The 15638-nt window shown below is 45.4% G+C and overlaps 1 protein-coding gene across 4 annotated transcripts in view; it reads right to left on the bottom strand.

Annotated features, from left to right (window-relative positions):
* LOC138748337 (echinoderm microtubule-associated protein-like 1) overlaps positions 1 to 15638 on the bottom strand; it is a 146367-nt gene that overhangs the window by 18021 nt on the left and 112708 nt on the right. For all 4 annotated transcript variants that reach the window (XR_011347948.1, XM_069908351.1, XM_069908352.1 and 1 more), the window contains 4 exons: positions 13283 to 13371; positions 8555 to 8652; positions 5210 to 5297; positions 1143 to 1235 (listed from right to left, as the gene is read on the bottom strand). Coding sequence is in view for 3 of the 4 variants with exons in the window: in XM_069908351.1 (XP_069764452.1) it covers positions 1143 to 1235; positions 5210 to 5297; positions 8555 to 8652; positions 13283 to 13371 (368 nt within the window). In the remaining variant the exon portion in view is untranslated. The remainder of the gene's footprint in view (positions 1 to 1142; positions 1236 to 5209; positions 5298 to 8554; positions 8653 to 13282; positions 13372 to 15638) is intronic.

The following is a 15638-nucleotide window of genomic DNA, read 5'->3' as shown; positions in this document are numbered from 1 at the left end:
ACAAAGGTGGACGAAGCATACGAGACAGAGATGCAGACAAAGAAGATGGACAAGGGGGGAGATGGAAGGGGATGGGAGAGGAGAGGAAGGGGGAGACAGAAGGGCAGATGGAGGGGGAGACATGGGGAGCAAAGGGTGGAGAGAGTGGGAGGGAAAGGGAGACGGAGGGAAGGGGAGAGAGAGGGGGAGGGGAGAGACATGGAGAGGGAAGGGGAGATGGTGGGGAGGGAAGGGGAGATGGTGGGGAGGGAAGGGGAGATGGTGGGGAGGGAAGGGGAGATGGTGGGGAGGGAAGGGGAGATGGTGGGGAGGGAAGGGGAGATGGTGGGGAGGGAAGGGGAGATGGTGGGGAGGGAAGGGGAGATGGTGGGGAGGGAAGGGGAGATGGTGGGGAGGGAAGGGGAGATGGTGGGGAGGGAAGGGGAAATGGTGGGGAGGGAAGGGGAAATTGTGGGGAGAAAAGGGGGAATAGAGGGGAGGGAAGGGGAAATGGAGGGGAGAGAAGATGGAAGCAAGGGAAGAGGAGAGGGAGGGGAGGAGTGACGGAGGAGAAAGGAAAGACAGGAGTGGAGACGGGGAGATGGAGGGGGACAGATGGGGAGGGGAGGGAAGGGGAAATGGAGGGAGTGGGAAAGGGAGATGGAGGGGATGGTAAGGGGAGATGGAAGGGGTTGGAAGGGGAGATGGAGGGGGTGGTATGGGGAGACGGAGGAGGAGGGAAGAGGAGATGGAGAAGGTTGGAAAGGGAGACGGAGGGGGTGGTATGGGGAGATGGAGGGGTGGGAAAGGGAGACAGAGGGGGAGGTAAGGGGAAACAGAGGGGGTGGGAAAGGGAGATGGAGAGGGAGGGAAGGGGAGACAGAGGGTGAGGTAAGGGGAAGACAGAGGGGGAGGGAAGGGGAGGGGGAGGGGGAGAGAAGGGGAGAGAGAGGTGGAGGCTCACACAATACTTTTTTAAATAGGGTCTTCCAGAATATATTGTTAGGAGAATATATGGTTACAAGTTGCTTATTCCACTCGAAATACAAACTGTGGCAAGACATCTGTCCCATGGATCCAACATTGAGCTGGTTCCAAGACCACGATCACAAAGCTAAAAAAAAAAAAACAACTTCATTTCCATCCACATTCTGACCACTCACCAAACACTTGGAACAAGAGCCCACAGGTGGAGGAAGACCACTCCAAATCTCGCACCACATCCGCACTTGGCACCTGTTTGCAGTTTGGAGTCCCTGTTGAAGGAAGTTAAGAATTCATCTCCAAGCACAGACCTATGCATCGGGTGAATACCACCTGTGCTCAAAGGTCCAGATTGGAACCTTGCTCAAAAGGATAGGACCCCCAAATTAAGAGTATTTTACACAGTCTAATGATCCCATGTTCAAATGGTTCAGCACCCTCCATAATGATTGGGACAAAGCCACTTTTTTTTTTTTCCTTTATTTACCCAGTGTTCCAGTTTTAAATTTGTAATCAAACAATTCACATGATTAAACTGCCCATTCCAGATTTTATTCAAGGTTTGACCATGTAGAAATTACAGCACTTGTTGAACATAGCCCCCTGATTTAAGGGAACCATATTTGGGATACAACATTATTTTGTATATTAAAGTCATCATGTTTCCTACTTTGTTGCATGTCCCTTCCAGGTAACGACTGCTTGGTTTGTGATTCATTGACATCACCAGGTGCTGAGTATCTTCTCTGGTGACACTCTGCCAGGCCCCTCCTGCAGCCATCTTCAGCTCCTGCTTGTTTCAGAGGGTTTAACCATATAACCATTTACGGAACGGAAACAGGCCATGTTGGCCTTTCGAGTCCGCATCGGGTCACTGATTTTGTGCGCCCTCTTCAGGCAATGGTCCCGATGGGTTTGGCCCTCGAATTCCAACTTCAGTGGCTGAATTCTTCCGTTATTCCACCTTGGCAAACTCCAAGAGTCTTGTTTGCAAAACGTTTTCTGGCCCAAATGATCATGATTTTTTTTTGCTACCACCAGTGCTATTTTGATAAATGAGATTTGATATTTGGTCCGGCTTATCCTCTAAAATTTTCTCTTCGACATATAGAAGGCATGATCAATTGGATGACTGGACTTGGCCATTCAAGAATTTTCTCGTTTTTACCTTTGAAAACCTCCTATGTTGCTTTAGCAGCATGTTTGGGATCACTGTAGCATGAAGCACCATCCAATAAGTTTGGGGACATTTGCTCAAACTTGTGCAGTTAAGATGTTTCTATAGACTTCAGAATTCATTTTGCTCTTGCCATCAGCAGCGACATCAAGTGTCCCAGTACCTGCGGCAGAAGTACACGCCCAGGCCATAACACGCCTCGAAGGAAGGCTCAGGCCCGAAACACTGGGACTATTTGTCTCCTATAGACACTGAAAAGACCAGCTGAATTGTTCCAGCATTTCGGTGTGCTTTTATTACAAGCACAGCGTCTCAAGATTTTCATGTTTCACTCATAACAACACCCCCTCCAGCAACCACCATGTTTGAGGGGAGGTGGTTTGCTTTGGATCTTGGGCAGTTCCTTTACGCCTCTGCACTTTGCTCTCGCCATCACTCCGATATAGGTTAATCTTGGTCTCATCTGCCCACAGGCCCTTTCTCCAGACTTCTGCAGGCTCTTTTAAATACTTCTTGGCAAACTGTAATCTGGCCGTCCTGTTTCTGTGAATAACTAGTGGTTTGCATCTTGCAGTGTAGCCTCTGCATTTCTGTTCATGAAGTCTTCTCCCAACAGTGGTCATTGACACACCCACCCCTGCCCCCTGTTTCTGAGCTGTCGGACAGGTGTATGGGGGTTTTTCTTCATTATGATGAGAACTCTTCTGTCACCAGCAGTGGAGGCCTTCCTTGGCCTACCAGCCCCTTTGTGATTACTGAGCTCACCAGTACACTCTTTCTTCTTAATGATGTTCCAACCTGTTGATCTTTGGTCATCCAAATGTTTGGGTGATGTCTCTTTGTGTTTTATTCTTGTTTTTCAGCCTCATAAAGGCTTCTGTGACTTTCACTGGCACAACTCTGCTTCTCGTGTTACAAAATGGCATCAACAGACTCCAAAGGTGATCAAAAGCTTCAAAGTCAGCCCAGCTCTCTTATACCTGCACCAATGGAGCAATTAAAACATACCTGAGGAATCACAAACACCTGGGAAGCCAAATGTTCCAACATTATGGTGCCCTGAAATGGGGGACTATGTATAAAAGTGCTGTAATATCTCCATGGTCAAACCATAAATACCCTTGAATAAAATCTGGAACGTCCACTTTAATCACATGTGAAATGTTTGATTACAAATTTAAAACTGTGGAGCACAGGGGCAAATAAAGGAAAAAAGTGTCTTTGTCCCAAACATTATGGATAGCACTGTTTAGTGTAGCAGGAAATCCTCTCTGAAAATATTAGCAGTTCCCTACTTTAGCACTGACATTCTGCAGGGGACAGACACACAATATAATGTGTCAAAGTCAACTCTCCCAATGGAGAAGCCAATACATTTCTTCAGTCCAAGTATACAAGCAACACGATTTGGTGCCAGTTTCAATGCACTTGGGCAAATAAGATGGCAAAACAAAAACAGTCTGCTGGAAGAACAGTGTGTAGCGCAGCATCTGTGAGGGGAGAGGAATCAAAATCCTTCAGGATTGAAGGTTCAAGAATATGAAATCACCACCTCCAGACAACAAAAATGTATTCCCCGCAGCCATCAGGCTCCTGAATGAACCCCATGGTACCATTCTCCTGCTGCCCTTGCTATGCACTGATTGATCTTTCTCCTTGCAAGTTGATGCTCTGTAATTACAATCGTCCCCTACCACTTTGAACGGCTGCATGAATATTAGAATTGTCCTGTTAACACCGTTCGTTAACGAATTCTTCTCACTGACCCACGACAATACACTTGAGTGATCATGAAGGGGGCAGAACCAGTATAAGGAGGAGAGAGTGGGAGATAGGTGGGGGGGAAGGGACAGACAGAGTGAGATACAGAGACAGGGGAATGAGCAGCAGATGTAAGCAAGATGAGCTGAGGAGATGAAGAAAGATTGAGGATAACAAGAGTGAACAAAGACTATCATGGTGACAGGGGAGAAGTGAATGACAGATGGACAAGATGGAACCAGGAAGGGGAACAGAGATGTAAGCAGGCAGAGGTGGGTGGGAAAAGGATCGTTTTCTCACCTTCCCCCAGGGGAAGAGGGAGAGGGAGTTGGGAACATCGGAATTGAGGGTTACCTGAAATTAGAAAAGTTCAACGTTCCTGCTGTTGGTCTATGGAGTATCCAGGCAGAACCCGAGGTGTTCAATTTTAAATTTTGAAAATGTTCAATTTTTAAATGTAGACATACAGCATGATAGAAGGCCCTTCCAGTACATGAGCTCATGCTATCCAATTACATCCTCCTGTACATTTTTGGAGGGTGGGAGGAAACCAGAGCACCTGGAGGAAGCCAACGCAGACATGGGGAGAGTGTGAAAACTCCACACAGACAGTGCTGTTTCGAATCTAAGTCACTGATACTGTAACAGTGGTGTGATGACCGCTACAGTAATCGTGCCGCCCAGTGTGTTCTCCAACACATTGATTGTTTTTTGCTCCAGATTCCAGCACCTGTGGTCTTTTGTCTGAGAGAGTACTATAAATGCCGGCATTTGAGACAGCCCTTGTACAAGACAATCCACCCCCCAGAATTTCCACTTACAATGTAGGTTTTGAGCTCTACTTGCTGTATAAGAGTGTCCCAAGTCTGGCACTTACCGTTGACCAGTGGAGTGATGCTGTCATAATATCTTAAAAGCAAATTATCCAAAAAAAGGTTTATATTTTATTTGCATATTTTATAATAAACCACCGTCACTCCTTTAACGCCCTGTAAAGCCGTTTAAAGCCCTGTACAGAGTCGGCGGCAGTCAGACTGGGTTGGATGGACCCCATGGGGGAACGCTGAGAATTTCCTGTCAAGGTTCAGATTTTATACTTGGCATAAAAAGATGACCCCTGGTTTTGGGGTGATATTTTTAAGTTTCATCTTGTCTTATATGCCAGCATATATTGTAGTTCTTCCCATAAATGTACTCAAACAATTGCGGTCAAACTGTTAAGTAAGTGAGCCACATCCAATATTTCTTTTCAGCTAATGTATAATGAAAGATTTTCATTACTGCTGGGAATGGAGAGCCTGTACTCACAGTAAAGGATCTCGTAATCTCCAGAGTTCGTGACTATATAGCGGCTGTCTGTGGACCAATCCAGATGAGTTATAAAACTCGAGTGCCCCTAAAAATGGAAGAAAATTATACATGAATATTTATCACTTTAATTTTTCCAACCTGACACTTTCAAGCACAAAACACAGCCAGTCTCGCAGCGTCCACAGGAGATAGATACAGTATATCACTGACATTTTGAGCCTGAGCCCTTCTTTAAGGACAGCTTTAAGCTTCACACACAAAGCCCTACTGCCTTTTTACCTTGGTATCCACGAAGATTGAGGAATATTCCCTGTCAGCTGGCTACACAGCAACAGATGACCTGGCCAAGGCAGTGGATTTCAGGCACTCTCCTGTTTCTGCTTATATCTGACAAAGGGCCCAGGCCAGAAATGTTGGTTTCCCTTTACTTCCTCTGGATGCAGGCAATCTGCTGAGTGTCTCCAATATGTTTATGTATCTGCTGCTCCTTCCCCTTTCTCTGTATCTCACTCTGTTTATTTCTTATCTGATGACTGGAATGCAGAAGGATTACATGGGAGGTACAGCAGATGGATAGGCCATTCGGGCCAACCAATCGTTGCTGCTGCTTTTGGCCCCCTTTTACCCCCCTTCTTCATGTTCAACAATTGTATTACTTTACAATAGTTTCAGTGCCTGAAAACCTCATTTCTGTCTATGTTTCTAAGACAGCTGCACTTGAAATTATAAAATGTGTTGGAGGACTTAACTTGTGCGACTATTCCCAACAGGTAACCAACTCCAGCCAGCACAATGCCAAAAAAAAGTAACGGGGGTGGCACATTTAGTGAAGTGGTTAGAGCAACACTGTTCCAGCGCCAGCAACCTGTGTTTGAATCCGGCGCTGTCTATAATGAGTTTGTACATTCTCCCCATGTCTGTATAAGATTCCTCCAGCTGCTTCAGTTTCCTCCCACACTTAAAAAAACGTCAGTTGCATGTATTTGTATGGCATGGGCTTGTAGGCCGGAAGGGCCTATTATCTTGCTGTAAGTCTAAATTTTAAAAATAGGTAAGGAACAAAGTGGTTCAGTTTTTAATGGTGAATATATACAATAACACATTAAATCGGATGGGGGTGAAGTTATATCTGATGGAACAGTTTATTATATTCAGTGCAGCCGTGAAAATAAAGGGATGCAAATTCCATTCAATATCTCTCGCATTTTCATGAGCTTTTTCCATATTGAAAATAATAAGCAGAACTTCTCAGGGTCTCAGGTAGAACTCATGATCAATGGGATTTTTCTTTGCACTTGCCCACAAAACGTTTTTTTTTCCTTTTTTGGGCACAAAGCTTCAGCCAGTCAAGCATCAATGAATTGTGCTAAAACAGACAGGGTTTCTCCAACTGTCAACCACAAACAAAGCTAGAGCAGAGATAGTTTCAATGAAACAATCAAGATCATTTCCACTTCCAAGTTTCAGAGAAGTCTTGTATGCAATTTAAGAACTGACTCCCATTTTGTTTTTTATGCTCATCTGTAAGTTATAGAGTACGTTTAGAGTAAAATTCCAATTGTTTGGACTTGCTAGATTCACAATAACTTACAGATAGAGGCCAGAGATGAGAGGGGAAAGATTTAAAAAGTGACCCTGGGGCAATTTTTCTGACCCCACATAGGGTGGTGGGTGTATGCAATGAGCTGCCAGAGGAAGTGGGGAGATTTCAAAATTTAACAGATATCTGGAGAGGGCCATGTGTAGGAAGAGTTTAAAGGGATATGTGCCAAATGAAGGTACAGTAAAACCCCTGATATCTGGAATTCAAGCAATCGGCAGCCTCAAGCAACCAGCAAAAAAAGCAAATAGGTAAAAAAATGAGGACGTTAAAATTGGTGCACCTTGCTGTGAGCTCGCCAATCACATAATCTCAAGCACTGGAAAATTCACTTATTGTGCATCTTCCAATCCCCATAGGTGCCTGATACCAGGGGTTTTTAACTGTAAATGGAACTAGATTGGAAAGGTAACTTGGTCAGCATGAACAAGTTGGGCAGAAGGGCCTCTTTATGCTGTAGAACCATAAGACTACCAATTTATTTTACATTATACATGTCACTTACACTAAGTTGCATCGACTTTGCCTTCTTGAAATTAAAGGAATTTTTTTTAAAGCAAATGTTGCTAATAAAATGGTTTTAAAACATTGCCATCTAACTTGCAACTGGAATGGAAATTACAACTTTTCAAAATTACTTCTGTTTTTCAAATTAAATAAATGCCTGGATTGCTAAACATGTCCAAGTGACAAACTCTACAATTTACAATGGTTTTGGGTGGTATGGAGAAAATGGAGATAAAATTCTGAGAATGCGATATTTATAAATCCCCGTGGCTTAAGTGTCTGACGCACCAAGTGATGCTTGATAAAAGATTCTGATACAAAATGTTGCCAGTTATTTCTCTCCCAGTGATGCTATTCGACTCGCTGAGTTCCTCCTGCAGATTGACTTTTTTTCCCTCCAACATCTGCAGTCTTTCGTGTGTCTCGAAGTTTTCTGCTTTCCTTTTATAGTCGCCTGTGTCCTGATTCCCAGACTCCATTTTAAGTTAATTAGAGTGGGCGGCATAGTTAGTGTAGCAGTTAGCATAGCGCTGTTACAGCGCCAGTGATTGGGACCAGAATTCGAATCCCACACTGTCTGTGAGGAGTTTGTACGCTCACCCCGTGTCTGTGTGGGTTTCCCCCAGGTTACTCCGGTTTCCTCCCAACCTTCAAAAAGTACTGGGGGTTGTCAGTCAATTGGGTGGCACGGGCTCGTGGGCAGAAATGACCTGTTACCATGCTATATGTCTAAATTTAAATAAATATAAAAGGTTCTATAGAAATCTGGCATCCCCACGCCAACCCAGATGATCAGAGTTTTACGGATGTTACGACAGGTTATAAACCGCACCCCCCCCATGTCTTTGTCATATATAATAAAAATGTCAACACATTGGAGGAACTCAGCCGGTTCTCGCACCATCCACAAGATAGGAGTAAATAAACAGGAAGGAATCTGAATAAAGACTGAAGACTGGCAGGGGGAGGGGGTCCAGATCAACAGTCAAAAGGTGTTAAACTGGATAGGATAGAAGAGGAGAGATGAGAATTGATTTTGCTTCTGTGAAAGGAGATGGAGGGAAAAGGAAGAGAGTGCTGGGGGAAAGGTGGCTATGGGAGGGTGGTTTAATGGAAAATGGAGAAGTCGATATTGATCCTTTGTCATACGGGTACTTTCAGTGTGGAATGGAGAAAAAAACCCACAATTCATGGGTTCAGGTGCAAAGCAAGGAGTTGGAGAGGTTGGTACTTACTGAGCATCGCCCCACACGACTGTACTTCCTGCCATTCTCTGCCACACTGTAAATGTAAACGTAGTTGTCATGTGATCCAATGGCCAGGAAATTACCATCTTTTGGGAAGAATGGAAAGTCAATTAGGACCTTTGTGGTCAGAGTATATAATATCTGTCTTGCAGCCAAGGATGTCATGGCCTTTCCCTTTTTTCCCTTTCACAGACTGGACTCGACAGTACAATTCAAATGCACAGAGTCAAGTTTTTAATTCCTTTACCTGAAATGGGCCAACCACTGAATAAAAAACAATGCTGGAAAAACTCAGCAGGTCAAACAGTGTACACTGTCTAGAAAAGTTAAAGATATATAACCAACGTTTCAGGCTCGAGCCCTTCATCAAGGTATGGACAAAATGTGGGCAGGTGATACCCCACTCCCACACCATCATGTCTGTCCAAGCCCTCATGCACCACCAAACCAAGGCCACCCATAAATTGGAGGAGCAATACCTAATATTCCATCAGGACACTCTCCAACCGGATCTATTAACATCGACCTCTGGTTTTTGCAAGACCACTCCCCATTCTCCTTCGTCCCCATCCCTCTGTCATCTTTCCCTCAGCTCTCAACCTCCTTCTCTCTCTATTCACAGAGCCATCCCCCTCTCTATTCACAGAGCCATCCCCCTCTCTATTCACAGAGCCATCCCCCTCTCTATTCACAGAGCCATCCCCCTCTCTATTCACAGAGCCATCCCCCTCTCTATTCACAGAGCCATCCCCCTCTCTATTCACAGAGCCATCCCCCTCTCTATTCACAGAGCCATCCCCCTCTCTATTCACAGAGCCATCCCCCTCTCTATTCACAGAGCCATCCCCCTCTCTATTCACAGAGCCATCCCCCTCTCTATTCACAGAGCCATCCCCCTCTCTATTCACAGAGCCATCCCCCTCTCTATTCACAGAGCCATCCCCCTCTCTATTCACAGAGCCATCCCCCTCTCTATTCACAGAGCCATCCCCCTCTCTATTCACAGAGCCATCCCCCTCTCTATTCACAGAGCCATCCCCCTCTCTATTCACAGAGCCATCCCCCTCTCTATTCACAGAGCCATCCCCCTCTCTATTCACAGAGCCATCCCCCTCTCTATTCACAGAGCCATCCCCCTCTCTATTCACAGAGCCATCCCCCTCTCTATTCACAGAGCCATCCCCCTCTCTATTCACAGAGCCATCCCCCTCTCTATTCACAGAGCCATCCCCCTCTCTATTCACAGAGCCATCCCCCTCTCTATTCACAGAGCCATCCCCCTCTCTATTCACAGAGCCATCCCCCTCTCTATTCACAGAGCCATCCCCCTCTCTATTCACAGAGCCATCCCCCTCTCTATTCACAGAGCCATCCCCCTCTCTATTCACAGAGCCATCCCCCTCTCTATTCACAGAGCCATCCCCCTCTCTATTCACAGAGCCATCCCCCTCTCTATTCACAGAGCCATCCCCCTCTCTATTCACAGAGCCATCTCCCTCTCTATTCACAGAGCCATCCCCCTCTCTATTCACAGAGCCATCCCCCTCTCTATTCACAGAGCCATCCCCCTCTCTATTCACAGAGCCATCCCCCTCTCTATTCACAGAGCCATCCCCCTCTCTATTCACAGAGCCATCCCCCTCTCTATTCACAGAGCCATCCCCCTCTCTATTCACAGAGCCATCCCCCTCTCTATTCACAGAGCCATCCCCCTCTCTATTCACAGAGCCATCCCCCTCTCTATTCACAGAGCCATCCCCCTCTCTATTCACAGAGCCATCCCCCTCTCTATTCACAGAGCCATCCCCCTCTCTATTCACAGAGCCATCCCCCTCTCTATTCACAGAGCCATCCCCCTCTCTATTCACAGAGCCATCCCCCTCTCTATTCACAGAGCCATCCCCCTCTCTATTCACAGAGCCATCCCCCTCTCTATTCACAGAGCCATCCCCCTCTCTATTCACAGAGCCATCCCCCTCTCTATTCACAGAGCCATCCCCCTCTCTATTCACAGAGCCATCCCCCTCTCTATTCACAGAGCCATCGCCCCTCCTCCTTTATGCTGGTATGCCCTCCTTCCCTCATCCACCTCCTGCCTTTGCTCCTCCCCCTGCTATTCTCTTCCCCCACACCCCAAAACTATTTTGTTCAAATGCCTGCCTACACTTTGCTCATACCTTGATGAAGAGCTCAAGCCCGAAACATTGGTTCTGTATCTTTAACTCTTCTATACAAAGGACCTTGTTTGACCTGCTGAGTATCTCCAGCAATGTGTTTTTATTTCAACCACAATGTCTGCAGACTTTCATGCTTCACGCACTGAGTAAACATCTCACAGAACTCCTAGTTACAGGGAGTGAAATCAAGGGAGACATGTTCTATTGATTAATTGGAATCTTCTCAATAGGTTTCTATTCATTGTACAAGTGTCAAGATAAGTGGGGATAATGATCATGAGTTTATTTTCATATACATTGTTCAAAATAAATAATAATTAGATCTGAATGTGGAGATTGAAAGTCCTCCCTGTGACTTTGTAGAATTCCCCCAGGGGACTCCAGTCTCCTCCAGCACATCAAAGGGGTGTGGGTGAAAAGGATAATCGGCCACTGTAGGTCGATGGTAGATAGGCACATGGGAGAGATTGGTACAGTGTGAGGGATGGGGTTTGTTCTGGATGGTGGGCAAGAACCTGGGCATCGGGTGTGAGGAGTTGGTGTTACCATAACTGGCTGGCAGGTAGAAGACAGAGAGTTGGGATAAATGGCTCGTTTTCTGAGTGGCAGGCGGTGACCAGTGGGGTGCCACAGGGATCTGTACTGGGACCCCAGATGTTCACAATTTACATTACTGATCTGGATGAGGTGATTGGATGTAATATCACCAAATTTGCAGATGACACTAAGCTAGGAGGGGTTGTGTGCACTGAAGAGGGGGTCAGGAAGATCCAGTGTGATTTGGATAAATTGAGGGACTGGGCAGATACATGGCAAATGCACTACAATGTGGATAAATGTGAGGTTATCCTCTTTGGTAATACAAACCGGAGGGCAGATTACTATTTGAATGGCAATAGATTAAGAGATGGGGAAGTGCAGAGAGACCTAGGGGTACTTGTACACCAGTCTCTGAAGGCGAGCATGTAGGTACAGCAGGCGGTTAAAAAGGCAAATGGTATGTTGATCTTCATATCAAGAGGGTTTGAATAGGAACAAGGATACCTTACTGCAGCTGTTCAGGGCCTTGGTGAGACCCCACCTGGAGTATTGTGTGAAGTTTTGGTCACCTTATCTAAGGAAGGATGTTCTTGCAATGGAGGGAGTGCAGAGGCGATTCACCAGGCTGATACCTGGAATGGCAGGAATGACTTATGAGGAAAGATTGCGCAAATTGGGATTGTACTCCCTGGAGTTTAGAAGATTGAGAGGGGATCTCATAGAGACCTATAAAATTCTGGCAGGACTGGACAGAATGGATGCAGATGGGATGTTTCCAAGGATGGGAAAATCCAGAACCCGGGGCCATGGTTTGAAGATAATAGGCAAACCATTTAGGACCAAGATGAGGAGGAATTTCTTTACCCAGAGGGTGGTGAATCAGTGGAATTCATTGCCACAGAGGGCAGTAGAGGCAGGTTCATTAAATCTATTTAAGAGGGAATTAGATCTATTTCTTCAGTATAAGGGTATTAAAGGTTACAGAGAGAAGGCGGGGACGGGGTACTGAACTTTAAGATCAGCCATGATCTCGTTGAATGGCGGAGCAGGCTCGAAGGGTCGAATGACCTACTACTGCTCCTATCTTCTATGTTTCTATGTTTCTATGGCCCAGCTGATGCTGTTATCCAAAATGGACCCAAAGCACCAAAGCCAGCAATCGGGAAAAGACCAGGATTCGAATCCTGCGCTGCCTGTAAGGAGTTTGTATGTCCTTCCCATGCCTGTGTGGGTTTTCTCCAGGGGTTCTGGTTTCCTTCCACCCTCCGAAAAAGTACTAGGGTGTAGGTGAATGGGGCGAAAATTAGGCGGCATGGACTCATAGGGACGAATTGGCCTGTTACAGTGCTGTATGTCTACATTTTTTTAAAAAGCCTGTTGTTCACTACATCTGGAATTCTAAAACCTGAACACGTCTCCAGAGAAAGGGGGAATAGGCAGCCAACGTGGCTGCCTGCAGCCTGGACATGCAAACACCCGTGTCCATGTGTCAAGATCCTGTCTGCTCCTGGTGTTGTGAAGGATGGCCTTGTGGATATGTTTCTGCTGAGGAAATCTTTTGACCAGGAGTGGCCTGTATAAAAGGTAAACAAGACCTTGCATGGAATTCCACTCTCATACCAGAATTTAGACAGCACATTACAGCAATGCTCTATGTCCTGGTCCAGGCTGACCATGCTTGTGTCCACCCCCTCATAGGCAATGGTATCCCTAAGCACCAAAGCTTATCTACTTCTTTAAATACCTCTGAGGTTCACCAACCTCAGTGAGGAGAAATTCTCACGCAGTTCAGTTTCACCCTAATTTTGCAACTCTGACCCCTTAGCAAAAACGTATTGGTGACTACCTTGTTATTTCCCTTCAGGATCTTGTATGACTCAATGGACGGACCATCCAGCAAAAGTAACACATTGCATTACATTTCATGCCCTGCAAACTCCATACAAAGTAAAGGCAGTCAGCCAGAGTTTAACGAGTTTATGTAATAGATTTCAGGTACCTGGTGAGTAGCGCATCACTGAGAGCTTCTCATTACCATCAGTGTGTACAGTAACAAGATCTTTTGTCTCAATGTCGAAAACCATCCACCTAAGAGAGAAAAGAAAAGTCAGGGAAACACAAAAACTGCAGATGCCAGAATCTTGAACAAGCAATGAGAAACAAGCAGGGTCTCAGTAGGTCAGCCAGTGTCCGTGGAGAGAAAACAGTCAACTATAAAGGGTCCCAACCCAAAATAAGAGCAATAAAGACTTTTTTTAAATTTGGGATAAAGGTGTCAATGGCCCTTTCTCCTACAACCCATTCATAGCAGAGCAGTGGTAAAGTCTCAAGTGGACCATCAAATCCACATGCAATAAATTGGCCTTAGCTGGAGTTCTGTCCCGTACACAAGAGAGGGTGCAGAGGGGTTTTGTCCACAGCTGAAGACAGTTGTCTGAATTACAAATGATGCAGAAAGCCCTTCCAGCTCATAAAACCCGTGCCATCCAATTAATCAACCAACTCTATTCATTTCTGAAAACCAGAGTTATGGGAGATTTAACCAAGACCTAAAAATAAATCATGAGATGCCCGCCAAAATGAATAGGAATCATCTTTGTAGAGAAGCCAATTATTTGGGAGAGAAGTAGGGGCTGAGGAGATTCAAGTGGTTGGTAGAAGAATTAGAGAGGAATTGAAAAAAATATTAATTTCAATAGAAGTATCAGGTGTCCGGAACTCCCTATCTGAAAGGATGGAGCACCAAAACATTTTGCACATTTCATCTTTGGGTAAGCACTGGAATGGCTGTAACTACAAGGCTTTGGATCTAGAGCTGGAAAATGGGATGAACAATCTCCATTTTGGTCAACATGAACACAATGGACCAAATGGCCTCTGTTGTTCTGTAAATTTACAATCCTATTATTAACTTAAGAAACATTTCTAACTTGATCCTGATGTAAACAGTGGTTTATCAAAGAACCATTCACACCCTGCAAACAGAAATAAGCGAGACTTGGCCGATTATTCAATCAGACTACCGTGATGAAGGACATTGAGAGGTTGGTGACGGGGCAAATCAACTCTCGCCTCAGGAGGACTTGAACCCAATTCAACTTGCCTCTTGACATGACAGGCTATCTGGCTGGCCCCCCACTCTGCAATAGCATCACCTAGACCACAGAAATACCTATGACTACACCCTGGCAGAACTTTGGTGCTTCAGTACATTGCATCACCTGGACTAGAAGGGCCAAAGGGCCTGTTTCTGTACTGTTCTATGGTCCTATTTGTGTACATGACAATAAATGTCAACATTATCAAATCCCACTGTGTCCTCAAGGAGTTTCTTTCCTGCCATTATCAGACTCCTGAATCATCCTTAAAATTGTGAAATCACATTGCCTTGACTCTGTACCAGGCCATGTTTCTCTATACTTGTACGCTATAACTCCATACTAAGCAATAGCTTACTTGTTGGACTACGTATGAAATGTCCACTAGTCAGTTCACAAAGCAACTGCTCACACTGCATTTTCGATACACGTGACAATAAACTAGAATTTTGTTGCCCAATATATAGACATTGCCCTGACGGGTTCAATGGAATTGAGTGAAACACAAAAGTCTGCATTCACTGTGATTGTAGTAAAAGCACACAGAGATGCTGAAGGAACTCAGCTGGTCTCGCAACAAAAAATAGGAATTAAAGATATATTACCAACTTTTCGGGCCTTGGCTCTTTTCTAGGGATAAGCAAAGAACAGGAAGGTGTCTGGATAAAGACTGAAGGCTGGCAGAGGGAGGAGTCCAGATCAACACAAGGTGGATATAAGAGGAATTTTGGCTCTGTGAAAGGAGACAGAGGGAAAAGGGAATTGAGGGAGAAAGGGAGAGGCAGAGCTAGGGGAAAGGAGACTGGGGAAGAAGATGGTGGGGTGGGGGATTTAAATGGAAACCGGAGAAGTCGATGTTAATGCCATCCAGTTGGACGGATGAGGTATTGTTCCTCCACTTTGCAGGTTGTCTCAGACTGGCAGTGCCCGAGACCATGGACAGACATGTCAGAAAGGAATGGGATAGGGAAATGAATTAAGGACAAACTATAATGTCACTGATTACACTAGTAGGAGTGTCCCTTCCTATTACATTCAGGAACTTAGCAGCCAAAAGTTGTGAACTTTTAGTAAATGGGGCCATTCTAAACTGTGCTGCTGTTGAGCCACAGGGATTTAACAATAGGTGGTGACTATGAGAAACTTCATCACTAGTACGTGTGGTGTTTGTTTGTGGTTCCTTGTACAGTAAAACCCCTGGCATCCGACACCTATGGAGATTGGTAGATGCTGGATAAGTGTATTTTCTGTTTGTTT

Source organism: Narcine bancroftii, chromosome 13 (genome assembly GCF_036971445.1).
Source record: "Narcine bancroftii isolate sNarBan1 chromosome 13, sNarBan1.hap1, whole genome shotgun sequence".
Taxonomy (NCBI): Eukaryota; Metazoa; Chordata; class Chondrichthyes; order Torpediniformes; family Narcinidae; genus Narcine; species Narcine bancroftii.
Note: the sequence above shows the minus strand (reverse complement) of the source record. Positions and strands in the feature narration are given on the sequence as shown.